The sequence below is a fragment of the Notothenia rossii genome (genome assembly GCF_949606895.1).
Source record: "Notothenia rossii genome assembly, chromosome: 10".
NCBI lineage: Eukaryota > Metazoa > Chordata > Actinopteri > Perciformes > Nototheniidae > Notothenia > Notothenia rossii.
Window position 1 is genome coordinate 43,693,009 of NC_136908.1, and position 15,874 is coordinate 43,708,882.

The 15,874-nt window shown below is 42.0% G+C and overlaps 1 protein-coding gene across 2 annotated transcripts; it reads left to right on the plus strand.

Moving 5' to 3' along the window:
• Positions 1–11,072: 11,072 nt before the first annotated feature.
• LOC307022632 (general transcription factor II-I repeat domain-containing protein 2A-like) lies at positions 11,073–13,373 on the plus strand. Of its 2 annotated transcripts, none has more exons than XM_079655472.1 (2): positions 11,073–12,449; positions 12,632–13,373. In XM_079655472.1, the coding sequence occupies exon 1, from the start codon at positions 11,087–11,089 to the stop codon at positions 12,443–12,445; it is 1,359 nt and encodes a 452-aa protein (XP_079511598.1). In that variant the 5' UTR covers positions 11,073–11,086; the 3' UTR covers positions 12,446–12,449; positions 12,632–13,373. The 2 variants fall into 2 exon arrangements, with proteins under 2 accessions (XP_079511598.1, XP_079511599.1); XM_079655473.1 differs by having other exon boundaries at positions 12,640–13,373.
• The last annotated feature ends 2,501 nt before the right edge of the window (positions 13,374–15,874 follow it).

A 15,874-nucleotide genomic window follows, 5' to 3' on the forward strand; every position in this document is an offset into this window, starting at 1 on the left:
AACGTTCTACCAGACCATCAGTTTCAGGGTGGTATGGAGTCGTTCTGATCCCTTTAACCCCAAGTTGCGAGTACAGTGACTTCATCAGATGGGACATAAAGTTTGTACCTTGATCTGTTAAGATCTCTTTAGGGATGCCAACTCTAGAGAATAGCTCTACTAAACACCGCACTATATGTTTGACCTGAATGGAACGCAATGGATAGACATCTGGATATCTGGTGGCGTAGTCACAAATAACCAGGGCAAACCTGTGACCCTTGCTACATTTTGGCAGAGGACCAATTATATCCATGGCTATTCTTTCATAAGGTACACTCATTATTGGTAATGGTTGTAGAGGGGCTCTGTTTGAAAGTTTGGTAGGAGCTACAACCTGACACTCATGGCACGTTTTACAGTAATCAATTACCTCTTTGTATAATCCTGGCCAATAGAAACGCTGAGCTATGCGGTCATACGTTTTTGCCTGCCCCAGATGCCCAGCCCATGGCACAGTATGACCCACCTGCAGGATTACCTGGCGAAACTCTTTAGGAATGACTAACCTAGGTTTCTCTATGTCTGCCAAATACAAAAGGTTGTCTTTTATGATGAAGGGATCCCCAATTAGATTTTTCAGCCCCCCTGTGTTTGCATCTTCCTCCCCATCTACTTTGCATGCTTTTGAAAATAGAGGTTTTAGAGATAGGTCATTCTCCTGACTCTCTCTGAAGTTATCTGGGATTTGCCATTGAGGCTCTATGGGGGGAGTTACAGGGAGAGTAAGCTCAGGGCATTTAGCCTTATCGTGATTTCTGTTTTTCTCTTGACGGCGCTGTCGCCTTGTTTTCTTAAGCTTATCACCCCCTTCACACAAACTATCATCTGCATCTGGTAAAGGTTCTAACCCCTTAGTCATAGAGCGCGTAGCTACATAGGAGTATGCTAGTGAGTTTTGCTGTACCAAGTAGTCTAAGATTGGCAAATCATCTCCAAGGATCACGTCATAAGCTAGGTGCTCTAGCACACCAACAGTTAGCATAAAGGCTTGCCCTTCAACCTCAATGATAACATCTGCAGTTGGGTAATGTTTTTTACAACCATGAACACATGTGATATTTACCCTGCCATCAAAAGCAGTTATTGCATTGCTAAGTAAGCTGGACTTCACCGAGGTTTGTGAACTACCAGTGTCAGCTAGGGCTGTCACTGCTTGACCATTTACAGTGACCTCTACTACATGTCTATGTGGAACAATTCCACTATCAGTAACATTAGCAGGGTCAACACTTTCTGCACGAGGTACCGAACACATCTCAACCGACTTAGACTTTCTTAATGGACACAATGAAGCCTTGTGACCAGGTTGCTGACAGTAATAACATATAAAGTTCTTTTTTAAGTTTGGATATGCAGGTTTCTTACCAACCCCAGTGTCCATGCTCTCAACAGCTGGCCAAGTGTGAGGTTTGCCCTCCCCATACCTTGGCTTCCCAACAGTCACTCTGTTCTTTGAAGGTTCCCTGTGGGCCGCTGCATACCGTTCTGCTAGATCTGACGCTTCTTCCCCAGTCTGGGGATTGTGCTCCTTGACCCAGGTGCGGACGTCTGGTTGAAGCACACGGAGGTACTGCTCCAAAACAATAGTCTCTCCAATCTCCTCCTTAGTACGGCTGTTCGGTCTCATCCATCTTTTGTAATGCCCCTTAATACGGTTGTAGGTTTCTCTTACAGTCTCTCCCACTGGCAAAATAGTGCTCCGGAACCGCTGTCTGTAAGTCTCTTCAGTCACATTAAACTTCATTAACACTGCTGCTTTAACTGCTTCATATGACTCTGACTGTTCCTCATCCATTCCAGCATAGGCCTCAAGAGCTCTTCCTGTCAACAAGGTTACTACTCTGGCTGCCCACTCAAATGGCTGCCACCCCCATGTTCTGGCCATCCGTTCAAACCGAACAAAACAACTTTCTGGGTCTTCACCTTCTTTGAAGTCAGGTATCCTCGGCTCACTTACATAGGGCCTTGCTGTCCGGATTGGTGGATCAATATTCTGCAGAGGCTGGACAGGCCAATCGGATAAGGAGACAGGCCTGCTAGTTTGAAGTGGATTGAATTTTCCATGTGGCTCAGCTTTTAGCAGGTGTGTTGAGGTTTCAGCTTGTAGCCTTGGATTATCAGCACGCATTGCATAGGGATACTGTTGAACAGGGTCATAGTATACTTCTGAGTCCTGCCTTGACTTTGAAACCATGTCACTTCTTAATTGTTTAATCTGTTCAAAAAGTATTGCCTCAGTCTGCTTAGACCTGTGCACAAACTCTCTAATTTCTTCCACAAAGCTTCCTGTAGAGAGTTCCTCACCCCCAGTATGGGCTGTAAACACTTTTGGGCGAACCACCAGCTCTTCTTCATCTTCTTCACTTTCAGCTGCCACAGCTCCCTCAACTGGCGATTCTTCTTCCATTGTCCCTCGTCTTTTTTCTTCCTCCATGTCTGGCAAGGCTGTGACCTTTGCCTGACGACCTATTCCACTTCCACCTCTCATTTAGTCACTCTGTCCTCAAAGACTCCTCACAGGCGTTTAAATATCCCACCACTGCCACCAATTGTTACGATGTGAGGTGCAGGTGAAAGAACGATACGTGGAGAGAGGGTTTTCTTGCAAAAGATAAACAGGCGTTTTATTCTTAGCCTTCATCATTATTCCCCAGAAACACAAACTGCATGTCTGGTGCTGCATTCACCAGCAAGGAACAAACACAAAATGCCTCCTTCCCCTCTCTTCCCAACAACATTTATAGGAGACTGCCCGCCTTCCCACTCCAACCTGGCCAATCAGGACATGGTTCTGAAAGCGGAGTGAAGGGTTCAATACAAAATTAAACACTGTTGTCTACATTTAATAAAACCCTAACGACTTAAGTAAATTCATTATTGCATCAACATACATATTATACCTTCAAAAACAACAAGGTCTGCTTAAAACGGATAGTTTTTAACCTAATTGACACTCATAAAATCACACATTTCCTGACCAATCGCGTCCAAGACTCCGCCTACTCATACGCCACATATAAGGAGTACTTTGGAGGCGTGCTCCCCCTTTGAGCACTGGGACAAGATGGCCTCCAGGTCTGAACAAAGGAAATGGTGATTACTTGGTGCTTGTGTATTTTACAGACTGACAAATTAATTGAGATGCATTTTATTAGTTTGTCTATGTAAACTGTTTTTATAACTTTAACTGAACTAAAGACAACTCTGAAAAAACATGTACTACCTTTCTTAACAAACAAATAGTTAAGACCAACATGTTAGTGAGGGAGTGTGTGCGCTTCCTCACATGGTGGCTGACTAAATACTTTTTTGCCCCACTGTATATTATCACGAAGGTTGATAGCGAAATATACACGACATACAATAGAAGGAAGGTTTGTATTACCCAAATCTAAATCAAATAAGGGACAGAAAACAGTCATGTACAGAGCATGATCAACTGGAACTCTTCACCGGTTCACATCATTCAGGAAAATTCTCAAGTACATTTCAAAAGGTTGCTAAAATAATATTTAAGTATTATAAAGTACATTTGAACTGTGCCTATGGCTATGTATACATATATTATGTACACTTATTTGTATTTACTTTTTGTTTGGCCTTAGGATGGCGATAATTGGATGACCATTTTTAGTTTTCACTTCATACAGCACTGTAAATTGCATGAAATGATGAGCTGTTTTGTTTTAATTTTGTTGTATGTATGTTTATGTATGTTTTGTGTGTGTGAGGACCCCAGGAAGAATAGCCAATGATCATGCTAGTGTTAATGGGAATCCTAATAAAGATAACAAGACAACAATTATAATATTCGAAAAATGTCATTGTCATTCAATCCATCATGACCCAATCAATCAATCAATGAATGTTTATTTATATAGCCCAATATCACAAATGTTACATTTGTCTCAGTGGTCTTCACAGTTTGTATAGAATATCAGTATGGCAATACGACACCTTTGACCCTCTGTCCTTAGACCCTCACATCGTACAAGGAAAAACTTCCAGAGAAAACCCACAGTTTAAAGGGAAAAATGGGAGAAACCTAAGGAAGAGCAACAGAGGAGGGATCCCTCTCCCAGGACGGACAGACGTGCAATAGATGCCGTGTGTAAATCGAAAAGATAATACATTTACAACATAGGTAGTCCAAATGTTTGGAAATGCATGTGTCTATAATAAGAAGATGAATCCACGAGGATGTCAGCAATCATGTGGGAGCCATCAGGGAAGTAGCATGGTGAGAGTCAGGAAGGACCGCAGAGACAGGTTCAGCCACGACTCGAATTCCAGGACTAAGATCCAGAACTCAGGATCCAGGACACACGACCACAGCAACAGGATTAGCCTCGATTTAGGATCCTGGCGTCCGCACTCACTGCCTGCCAAAATCCACTCGCCTTCTAAAAAGCTTGATTTTGTTCCCCAAACGTATGCTGTGAAGACCCGCCCCTACTCCAACACAATCTCACTCCATAAACGTCCAGGAGCGATGCTTGCTCAGGGTCCCGTGGCGTGCAGTTGTGACGCCCCTAGGCTCCTTCAGTTTCATAAAGGGATGCAAATAGCTTGTAACTGATTGAAATGTATTCCCATCTGCGGCGGGATTTGACGCTCATGGAAGCACGGCATTCGTTTGTGTCTGCTGCCCTTAAAGGCAATGTGAGCGTCCATTCCCATTGGATAATGGAGAATTGTACACCTGGAAGTAAGTATTCCCCTTACTGTCGATTGATTTTACAGTGATATCTGCACTACTCATCGACTAAAAACACCAGATTATCCTTGTTAATTACACAACATTGATTGGTTTAAATTGTGTGCAAATGCTTTTGTATTTTTCCCCTTCGATTCAGAGAAACAAATATTTTTTCGGAGTAAAGGATGGCAGAAGACACTACACTACCCAGAATCCCCAGCTATCGTTTAGGACTACACCATATTGACCTCCAACTGCATTCCATTCATTCCAATGGGTGGCGTCTATGTCACGTGATCTTCTAATTTCTCCCTGCAGAAAAAAAACAATGGCCGAACTTCGTTGTATTCTCGGTGGAAAATGCCTATTTTAAAGTTAGTTTGGCCATTAAAATGCGTTTTGATGTCATTTGATACGAGAAATATGAGTTGTTATTTCAGATTATGTGTGCATTCGATGTACATGATCTTTAGTTTGCTAGTTACTATGAAGATTACTTCAGGAAATTGTGTCCATACAACGTTTTCATTGTACCAAGGTGGTTGCTAGGAACGCTGCTATGATACAGTATTATTTCTGTTATGTTGTGTAACTGTTTAATGGTGGTATTATTATTATTATTATTATTGCTACCCCCTTCCCCGTCAATGTATAGTGTTGGTACACAGCGCAAACGCATTAGTTTAACTAAATCTGAATCTAAAATTGTGGCATAGATACGTTATTTTCGTCATTAACAAATACCGGAAACAGACCAAAAACATTTTTTTAAAATAAAATAATACTTTACTCCGGGTGTGCTTGCTTTTCTCTTTGAAAGTCATCACATAACGGCATTGTAATACACGGTTCAGCTGCATTAAATATTACATATCTGCCGTAGTTCTCTATTTATAGAGCCCTGATGAGAAGACTTTGACACAAACGTGAGGAACTGCCGCCAACACTGAAAACGTGACGTGGATCATAAATATATCAGCAATTAAACAACATCTTACATTTGTTTTCACACAACACGTCTCCTTGCAGTATCAACACTAATTCGGGTGACTTTTATATTTACATTACATTACATTGCATTTAGCTGACGCTTTTATCCAAAGCGACTTACAATAAGTACATTAGACCAGGAAGATACAACCTTGAAGAAAACAGAATCATAAGTAAGTACATCAGGGTTTCATAGAGCCAAACATTTCAAGTGCTACTCAACTGGCTTTAGATAAGCCAGTCCTTTGTTAGTATATAAGTGCTTTGTTAGTAATTCTATCGCTCAAAGTGGAGTCGAAAGAGATGAGTTTTCAGTCTGCGCCGGAAGATGAGCAAGCTATCTGCTGTCCTGATTTCAATGGGGAGCTCATTCCACCATTTTGGAGCCAGGTTAGCAAACCCACGTGTTTTTGCTGATGGGAACTTGGGTCCCCCTCGCAGTGCGGGTTCAGCGAGCTGTTTGGCCGATGCAGAGCGGAGTGCACGTGCTGGGGTGTACGGTTTAACCAGGTCCTGGATGTAGGAAGGGCCAGATTCATTCACAGCATGGTACGCATGTACCAGTGTCTTGAAGTGGATTCTAGCAGTTACCGGAAGCCAGTGAAATGAGCGGAGGAGCGGCGTGGTGTGGGAGAATTTAGGAAGGTTGAAGACCAGACGAGCAGCTGCATTCTGGATGAGCTGCAGAGGTCGGATGGCACATGCAGGTAGACCAGCCAGGAGGGAGTTGCAGTAGTCTAGGCGTGAGATGACGAGAGCCTGGACCAGAACCTGCGCTGTTTTCTGGGTCAGCTGGGGACGTATCCTCCTGATGTTGTAAAGCTTGTGTCTGCAGCAGAGGGTTGTAGCATCAATGTTTGCAGTGTAGGACAGTTTGTTATCTAGGATCACACCCAGATATTTGATCCAATTGGTACAGATGTAGCACCTCATTTCAGACTACAGCTTACAGCTTCCTGCCTACGACCTGCCAAAGAACAGTATAGAGGAATGTTAAGCCCTCCCACTATTTTCCAAGAGGGCGTTGCCAGATTTTCTATTTCAGGTTTTAACCAGGAGTTGGCGCTTCATTCACAAATACAGAAAGACAAGTTTCATGGACTTTCAGTTGTGTTTTGAAAAGCATTTGAACACATTAATATTTTAGATCAACTAAAGTATATCTAATCTTGTAATTCAATAATATATAGTCTTTATATATTAAATAATCATAATAATAATGTAAATGTTTACATTACACTTCTTTATTTGTTATGCTCATACTTTTACCTCTACAATCGTTTGCTTATATTTTTGTGTTTGCTTCCTCCTGCTCCCTTTCGGACACATACTGTATGATTTATTATGATTATTAATATGAAGATATTATTAAGATAAGATAAGATGTTACTTTATTGATTGAACATTTTAGTTTAGAATGTGCTGTCCCACGGTAATTCAGAAGGCTCACAGGTCACATTCCGACCATTATTTAAAACAATAGGTGCTTTCACACCGTCTACAGTTTGATTTGTATTGAGGGAGCTCTGTGGCTGAATGGCCAGCGATTAGGTGTGGCACATTTATCGTAGGTGATCAGAGCTGCATTTAAAAAACAGATCTGATTTTAAGACTATTTCTGCGCTCATAAAGAATGATAAGAATAAGAATAATGCGTATTGAACTGGTTTGATTAATTAGTGAGTTTATTTAACACTAGAACTGCCAATCGGGTCAATTTGTGTGATGTTTGTTGTGTGTGTGCAATGTAACTTTTTTTCAATAAAATATTAAAGTCTCCCAGTCCGTGACTTTTCCTGAAAGTGTGTTATGTAGCACCCATGTTGTTAAAAATTGCATTCTAATAGCGGGATTTGACGGTTTTTGGTAGGCCTATACAAAAACCTCTGGCGGTTCTAGTGTTAAGGTAATTAGGTACAGTAGAAGCCCTTTTTTATCAGTAACGAATTTAGCAGTTGAACATAAAAGTAAACTAACTGAGGGTCACTTGCAATGACAGTGTTGTGTCTAACTGTAAGCTTGTTACTCAGAGTAACCTATAGTTAATTTAGCTGCTGCAGAAGAAAGATCAGGGGGGGAGGGGGGGAGAGAGCTGTGGTTGATGGGCCATTAGTTGTGTAAATACACAGCTGAGAGCTGCCGTTTCATTCAGACTGTTTAAAAAACGGTAACAACGGACTATTTTTCTTAGCGGATGCATGTCAATTTAAATCAATACATACAACTCTTTTTTAAATCAATAAAAACATTTTCTAAATCCATAAAAGCGTTTCAATTAATATTGGGAGTCATGTCGTTACTTTGTTGAGAATGTGGCCATGTAATAAGCGGGATAATTTGCAGCGACTTGTTCATTATGGGGAAAATAACACCCTTCATGCAGATCAAGATCCCTCCGCTACGCGTTGATACGCTGATCTGCCGACGAGACTCCATTAACATATAAATATTTTTAGTGAATTACTGAGTTTAGGCACGTTAATAACGTTTTGATAAAGTTGAATACAGTATATTCATATTTGTCAGTGATTTCATGTCAAGTGTGTGTGTGTGTGTGTGTGTGTGTGTGTGTGTGTGTGTGTGTGTGTGTGTGTGTGTGTGTGTGTGTGTGTGTGTGTGTGTGTGTGTGTGTGTGTGTGTGTGTGTGTGTGTGTGTGTGTGTGTGTGTGTGTGTGTGTGTGTGTGTGTGTAGAGGTGTGTGTGGTTAAAACACTTTCATGAAGTGAAGGAGGTTTTCCTTCAATAAAGCAGCTGTGGGCAGCAGTGAGTGTCACCGACATTAATTCATAGATCAAGGCAGACTGGTGCACACACTCTCCTGTCCTGCCAACACTGGCAGGACAGTAGGCGACACACCCATTCTAAGCCGTGTCCCTCACTCCTCACATCCCAAGCTGCATCCCCAAAAAGTGTATTATGTTGTTGCATCGTTTCAGATGTTATGTTTCAGTTGTGCTCTGTCTATGTTAAAAAGCCTCAGTCACCTTAATTCATGTAATAAAAACATCTCAGGTCAGTAACACTCAAAGCTAAATGTGCAATACCATGTTCAGCTATGTTACTATTTATAATGTTATTGTTGTTACATCAGAAGATGTACATATTGGAATGATTTCTTAACTTACAGTAGGCTATTTTTTACAATGTGTGTTGGAAGGATTTATTAAATTACAATGAATATAGTCATTGTTGAAGGCTTTTAGAGAAGGGTGCATTATAAGCCTGAATTATATAACATTTTATACCTAAAAACATAAAAGCCACAATAAATAAATCACAATTATTCTAGTTCTTTTTACCTCCCGTATTGCTTTTGTAACACTTCTTATCTTGTGCTATGCTATCTGACTAGAAGGATTCTGGGTTCTACTAGAGTGGATAGACAGGTAATCTAATTAGACCAGAGACCAGGTGGTTTGAATAGAACAGCCGGCAATTTACTGACGAAATAGACAAATAGACAAAACATTAAACATAGACAATGAATATTTTCTGCAGTATAATCAGAGGTAAGTATTTCACCTTTCCCTTGTTTTCTAATTTCTGTGACTTAGTAAATGGTATCCATATAGGATGAACAAAATAAAATAGCCTATTTTATTTTAGACCGGTCTACTAAGTATTATTTATAGATTTTTCCTATTTTAATCTCTTCAATATCCTGAGTTAACTCTTTTTCTTTTCCCTTTTCACAGGTAAAATATGTCAAATTCAATGAAAAAAACACAATTGTACCATCAATGAAATCAAAAGACAAATGAAAACCTAGAGTACAATATATAGTGTCTCTTTAAATCCAGGTACAATTTAAATCCAGTTCCAACCTTATAATGTCTTCAATACTCCTACCACTCTGGCAGTGAGTTCAGCTATTGTCTCTTGTTATTGCTATTGTCTCTCACTGGTGCGAAGATCAAAGCAGTCCGTGGGTCTGGCTCGCCATCTTGTATCAGAGCGCGTGTGTGTGTTGTCCTCTCACTCGCGATCAACTTTCTTATCCAGTCCAAAAAACCTGACCTGTACGACAGGTCATGAAAGAATATAAATATAATATAAACTAACAATATAAATTATATAATTACATTTTCAAAACTACTGCAAACTTAGATCTTTTGTCAATACAGTTTATAATGGGGCTCAAAATGGCAGCTTTACTCTCCTCTACACGTGTCATTTATCCTGTTCACACAAAATAACACATATTTCCCCTTGTAAAATACACATTAATGCCACGTAGTTTCAGCCAAACAAAATAACAAATACATGACATTGCAAGCCATGTTCATAGCTTCCCTTACAGTTCAACAACATGAAATGCTAACAATGAAGCTAACATTAAATCACTCATACAAAACTTTTCTATGAAAAGGTTTGACTCACCAAAACACCGTTGGTTAATGTTCTATACCGTCTACTGGGTTTCCCGACCTTGTGGATGGTATTTTTATCTTTTTTAAATCAACTTCGAATCACTTTTAATATAATTTACTCCGCTCGTCTCATCTGCGTCTTGCTCCGTTTTCTCTATTCTCCTGCTACGCTGCGCGTGCCTGGTGGTGAGCAGAGATCCCTTAAAGCAGGGGTCACCAAACTACGGCCCGGGTGCCGGATCCGGCCCGCCACCCCCCTTTGACCGGCCCCCACCCCCTCTGCCCCCCACTACTTGAACCGGCCCTATGAGGCAAATCCCCAAAAGTCGTCATGGCTTATTTTTTTCAAATTGATTTTTGGAAAATAATAACATGTCTGCGTTTGGTATTTTGTTGATTTTGTTTCAGTTAAAAAAATTATATTTAGTTATAAAATAAAATGCACTATATTTGCCGAATTGTCATCACCCGACATCTTGGAGATCAAGTGAGTGACAGACAACGCACGCGTAGAGAACTGTCAGTGTTCTGGACAGCAAAAATGGCTAACGTTAAACGAAAAGTTGATAGAGAGTGCAGAATTTTCAAAGAACAGTGGACCAACGACTATTTATTTGTTCAGTATAAGGACCGTGCTGTTTGCATTATCTGTAAAGAGAGTGTGGCGGTTTTCAAGGAATATAATCTTCGTCGTCACCACGAAACCCGCCACAGTGACTTTGCTAGCTTGCGAGGGCAAGCAAGAGCAGACAGAATTCGCAGAATGAAAGGCGGACTGGCAGCACAACAACAAACATTCATTCGCCAAACCCAGGTAAACCACGCTGCTGTTCGAGCTAGCTTCAAGGTAGCTCACATACTAGCTACCCATGGGAAGCCCTTCACTGATGGGGACTTTGTTAAAAAATGCATCCTTGCTGTGGCCGAGGAGGTGTGTCCCGACAAGAGAGAGGGAGTCAACGGTGTGAGTCTCTCCGCGACTACTATGACCAGGCGAGTAGAAGAATTGGGGGACAACGTTTATGAGCAGCTGAACGAGAAAGCGTCACAATTCAAGTTTTTTGCTTTGGCCATGGATGAGAGCAATGATGTGCAGGACACAGCACAACTGCTCATTTTTATTCGTGGGATTAGCGAAAGCTTTGAAGTGTCTGAGGAGCTGGCAGCACTAAAAAGCCTTAAAGGAACTACAACAGGAGAGGATATTTTTGTCCAAGTGTGCAAAACAATGGAAGAGTTGGGTCTAGACTGGTGTAAATTTGCCAGCATCACTACGGATGGTGCACCTAGTATTGTTGGCACGACAAGGGGGCTAGTAGGGCGCTTGAACAGCGAATTTGAGGAACGAGGTCTCACCCCCCCACTACAAGTCCACTGTCTGATTCACCAGCAAGCCCTATGCTGCAAAGTTTTGAAGTGGGCGTCTGTTATGAAGGTGGTTGTGCACTGTGTCAACTACATCCGAAAAAATGGTCTGAAACACAGACAGTTCCAGGCCTTCCTCTCCGAGCTTGAGTCTGCCTACGAGGATGTGCTGTACTACACAGAAATCCGGTGGTTAAGCCGAGGCAAAGTGTTGTGCCGTTTCTACGACCTGCTACCCGAAATCAACACCTTCCTGCAGTCTAAAGGTGAAACGGTACGAGAGCTGACCGAGCCAGAATGGAAATGGGACCTCGCATTTTTAACAGATGTGACTGAAATGTTGAACCACATTAACGTGCAGCTCCAAGGCAAAGGGAAGCTAATCAGTGACCTGTATTCCCACATCAAAGCGTTCGAGGTCAAACTAGTGCTGCTTGTGAGACAGGTCGAAAAGCTGGACTTTACGCATCTCCCTGCCACCCAGAGCTACTGCGCTGAGAAACCACCTGTCCCGTTCCCAGTCGAAAAGTGCAAGGATGCACTGGAAATGCTGCAGGGGCAGTTCAGTGTGCGATTCCGTGAGCTTCATGTCAACGGTAAAGCAATACGTTTGTTCCAGAACCCCTTTGCTGCCGACATAAATGATGCCCATCCCTCTCTTCAGTTTGAACTAGCCGAGTTGCAGAATTGTGATATCCTTAAAGATGCGTTCAAGCCTGACAGTCTCATTGAGTTCTATGCTTCGCTCCCAGGGGAAACCTACCCAAACATCAAACAGCATGCAATGAAGATGTCCACAGTTTTTGGCAGCACCTACATCTGTGAGCAAACCTTTTCCCGCATGAAGCAAACCAAGAATACAACAAGGAACAGACTCACAGATAAACACTTGCATCAGACCTTGAGACTGGCTACCACTAGACTGCAACCAGACATTGAACTTCTCATCAGCCAGAAGCAAACACACAGTTCACACTGATACGGTAAGCACACTGATTTTAACAATTACTGATTTTAATGGCTATAAATATGAAATGTGAAGGCTCTTTTTAATTTGCTACATATGTTGTAAAATTATGTCACAGAGAAAAGCAGACAGCAGCATGTCTTGCCATTTACTGACTATGGTGCTTCTTGTGTTCAATCCGTCATCCCTCCATGCCAGGGCTCCAGAAGGCACTCTGAAGTGAGGAGAGGAGATTGCTGTTGCTGACCCCATCCCAAAGACAGCACAATTCATCAACAAGTACAAATCCAGCTCACCTACATATAGGCTACTGATTTTGATTGCCATTATTCTGTATTATTGTTGTGCTTTAGTTTTGAGCCTACACTGCTCATGTCCTTTTCACCTTGACCTAAACAAAATGTTAACTGAACATGCTCACCTGGATAGGCATAAGAGTTGGCTAGTTCTATTAGCCTACTCATGTTATTATAATTTTGATGTTTTTTATTTATTTATTTATTTTATAGGCCTATTTATTTGACCTTTATTAAGTGCTGCACACAATTATTATTATTATTATTATTATCATCATCATCAGGCCTACCTATAATTTATAATTTTGAACTCACCTTTGCCAGTGTCACCTCAACTAGGCAAGATGTTTCTTACCTTGACAGCTTTGATGTTATTTTTATTAGAAAACAAATAAATGGAATATCTGTGGTATTTCAAATTAAAGCAAAGTGTGAAGACTCAATTGCTACTTTTGTAAACCACTAGTAAAGATGGTAAACAAATATGTGACAGGAATCAAGTGTTGATATAGTAGTGTGGAAGTAGTAGTGGGGATGGCTGTGCCGGGCTAGTAATCTCTTCTACACAATGAGCTGACTCGGCCCCGGCCCCCCATCACAGTCAGGAACAATAATGTGGCCCCCAGAGAAAAAAGTTTGGTGACCCCTGCCTTAAAGGAACAGTACCTTGTAATTTGTCATACTACTTTTATTTATTATATTTTTAAAGGGATTGGTCAATGTTATCATTGACCAATTTTAAACGTGTATCCTTTAATGAAATCACTTTTGAATTACTTTATGCTTACTATGTTTTAATGTGGGTTACATCCTCCCCACTTTACCTAATGCACGTCCCTGTGCATTGTTTTAGAAGTCTATATTGGCAGGACTCTTTGTGTTTCTAATTTAGGTTGTATGAGTGAATCTGTTATGACTTCAGTAAGGCTCTGAAATAAAGACTGTACTATCATAGCTAATGGATTTCCCAGCTCAGGGTAAGTCAGTCTTTTAGGGGTCTTTCAGTCTCTGATGGATCTTCTGAGGGTTTCTTTCTCAATTTCCGTTTCAGATTGATTGATATTGTTTTCATGTTCATTCTTCTCCGGAGTTGCTTGAGTTGGTGAATGGACACTCAGGACCTGTAAGGTATACTGGTTTCTGTCCAGCAGGTGGACTGTTTCCCCAGGGATCAGGTAGGTCGCTTTCTGCAGGGTCTCTAGCAGATAAGTCACAATCAGAGATTTCCACAGGCCCGTCTTCAGGGAAAGCTTTGGCTACATCTGAAGATTTTTGAAATCTACAGCCTCCACACTTAGGTATCTGTGACCATCGTGATAATATTCATCTGGGTCAGATTGGGATTCGTTCTCATTAGCTCCATCAGAGCTTTCTTGTCTTGGTTGCTGTCGAGTTCTTGGCCGTCTTGGGAACCCTTGTGTGTTAGTTCCATCTTCCACTGGGGTTAAAGGAAGGAAACTACATGGCAGCAAAAGGTCACAGTGTAGGGTTCTTTGTGGACCTTTTCCATTTTCAGGCCTCACAACATATACTGGAATTAGGCCTGGGCGGTATGACGGTATTACGGTATACCAGGGTATTTCGAAATACCGTCGGTATGATTTTCAATACCGTGACGTCACAGACTGTGTGCCAAATCACAGATGCGTTTCATTCTATTACACTGACACGGAGTTTTGATAGGGACGACATTGGTTGTAATGCACAGCACGCGCCAGCAGAGGGCAGGGGAGGGCAGTCCGTCTTTCCCGCTCTCAGAGCTCAGCACAGAGCTGAGCTGAGCAAGATGGCGGCAGCATTTGCCGGCCCCGAACTCGGAGACATGGTGAAAAAGAAAAATGCCTCTGCGCCTGTTTGGGACTATTTTGCTTTTACTCCCAATGAAAAAGGTGAGCCAGTCAACCCCGACGAAGCTGTGTGTACTATTTGCCATAAGACAGTTGCAGCAAAAGAGAGTAACACGTCAAACCTCCATTCACACCTCAAAGTGCATCACCCAATAACTGCTGGGAAACTGAAGACATCCTCAAAGAGCAACGTTACCGCAGCCAAGTCCACGAGTCAACCAACCATATTGGGTGCTTTTGCTAAATCAACAAAGTACAAAAAAGATAGCCAAAAATGGAAAACGTGCACGGAGGCAGTAAGAAGATATATAGCAAAAGATATGGTATCCTTTCGTACCGTAGAGAAAAGTGCTTTCCGTGATATGGTCAAAACGTTGGATCCTCAATATGAATTGCCCGGAAGAAAATATTTCTCTCAAAAAGCCATACCCAGCCTGCACAATAAAGTTCGGGAAGAAGTTAAATCGCTTGTGATGGAGCCCGGCAACTATGCTTTAACAACCGATATGTGGTCATCACAAAACATGGTACCCTACATGTCTTTGACAGCGCACTTCATAACATCTGACTGGGAACGGGGATCAAAATGCCTTCAAACCAGCTTTTTCCCAGAAAACCATACAGCCGATAACATCAGTGAAGCCCTCCGCGATGCACTCACAGATTGGGGTTTAGATGCCAATAAACTGTCGGCAATTACCACTGACAACGCAGCAAATATCGCAGCTGCAATAACGAAAAACCTTAAGTGGCCGTGGCTTAATTGTTTTGGGCACAACCTTCACCTGGCCGTAACAAATGCACTGGCAGACCAGAAACATAAGACTGAGAGGGCATTTGGAGTATGCCGAACCATCATAGCCGCCTTCTCCCACAGCTGGCCACGAAAGAGGGAACTAAAAAAAAAGCAGCAAGAGTTGGGACTACCTGAGCATAGTCTCATAACGGTAAGCTTGGCAAAAAATGATTAGTCGGATCATTGAGCAAGCTCGAGCCATTCGACAGGTGCTGGCAGATGACAGACGGGCATCAATCCACCTGACATGGCAAGACGTTGATGTCCTTAAAGCGGTCAACGAGGGACTAGAACCAGTGAGCACATTCACAGATGCGCTGTCGGGTGATGCGTATGTGACCAGCTCATCCATCCTCCCCATTCTCCAACTCCTAAAGGAGGACATTCTGGCTCCATCGGAAAGTGATGTGGAGTTAACCGCTCAGCTGAAGTCGGGGATGTTGGCAAAGCTGGAGGCCAAATATGCCAATGACTCTGTGCAAAAACTGCTGCGAAACTGCAC

Excerpts from the sequence above, each read along its gene's own strand:
- LOC307022632 (XM_079655472.1), top strand. The coding sequence starts at position 11,087 with ATGACCAGGCGAGTAGAAGAATTGGGGGACAACGTTTATGAGCAGCTG.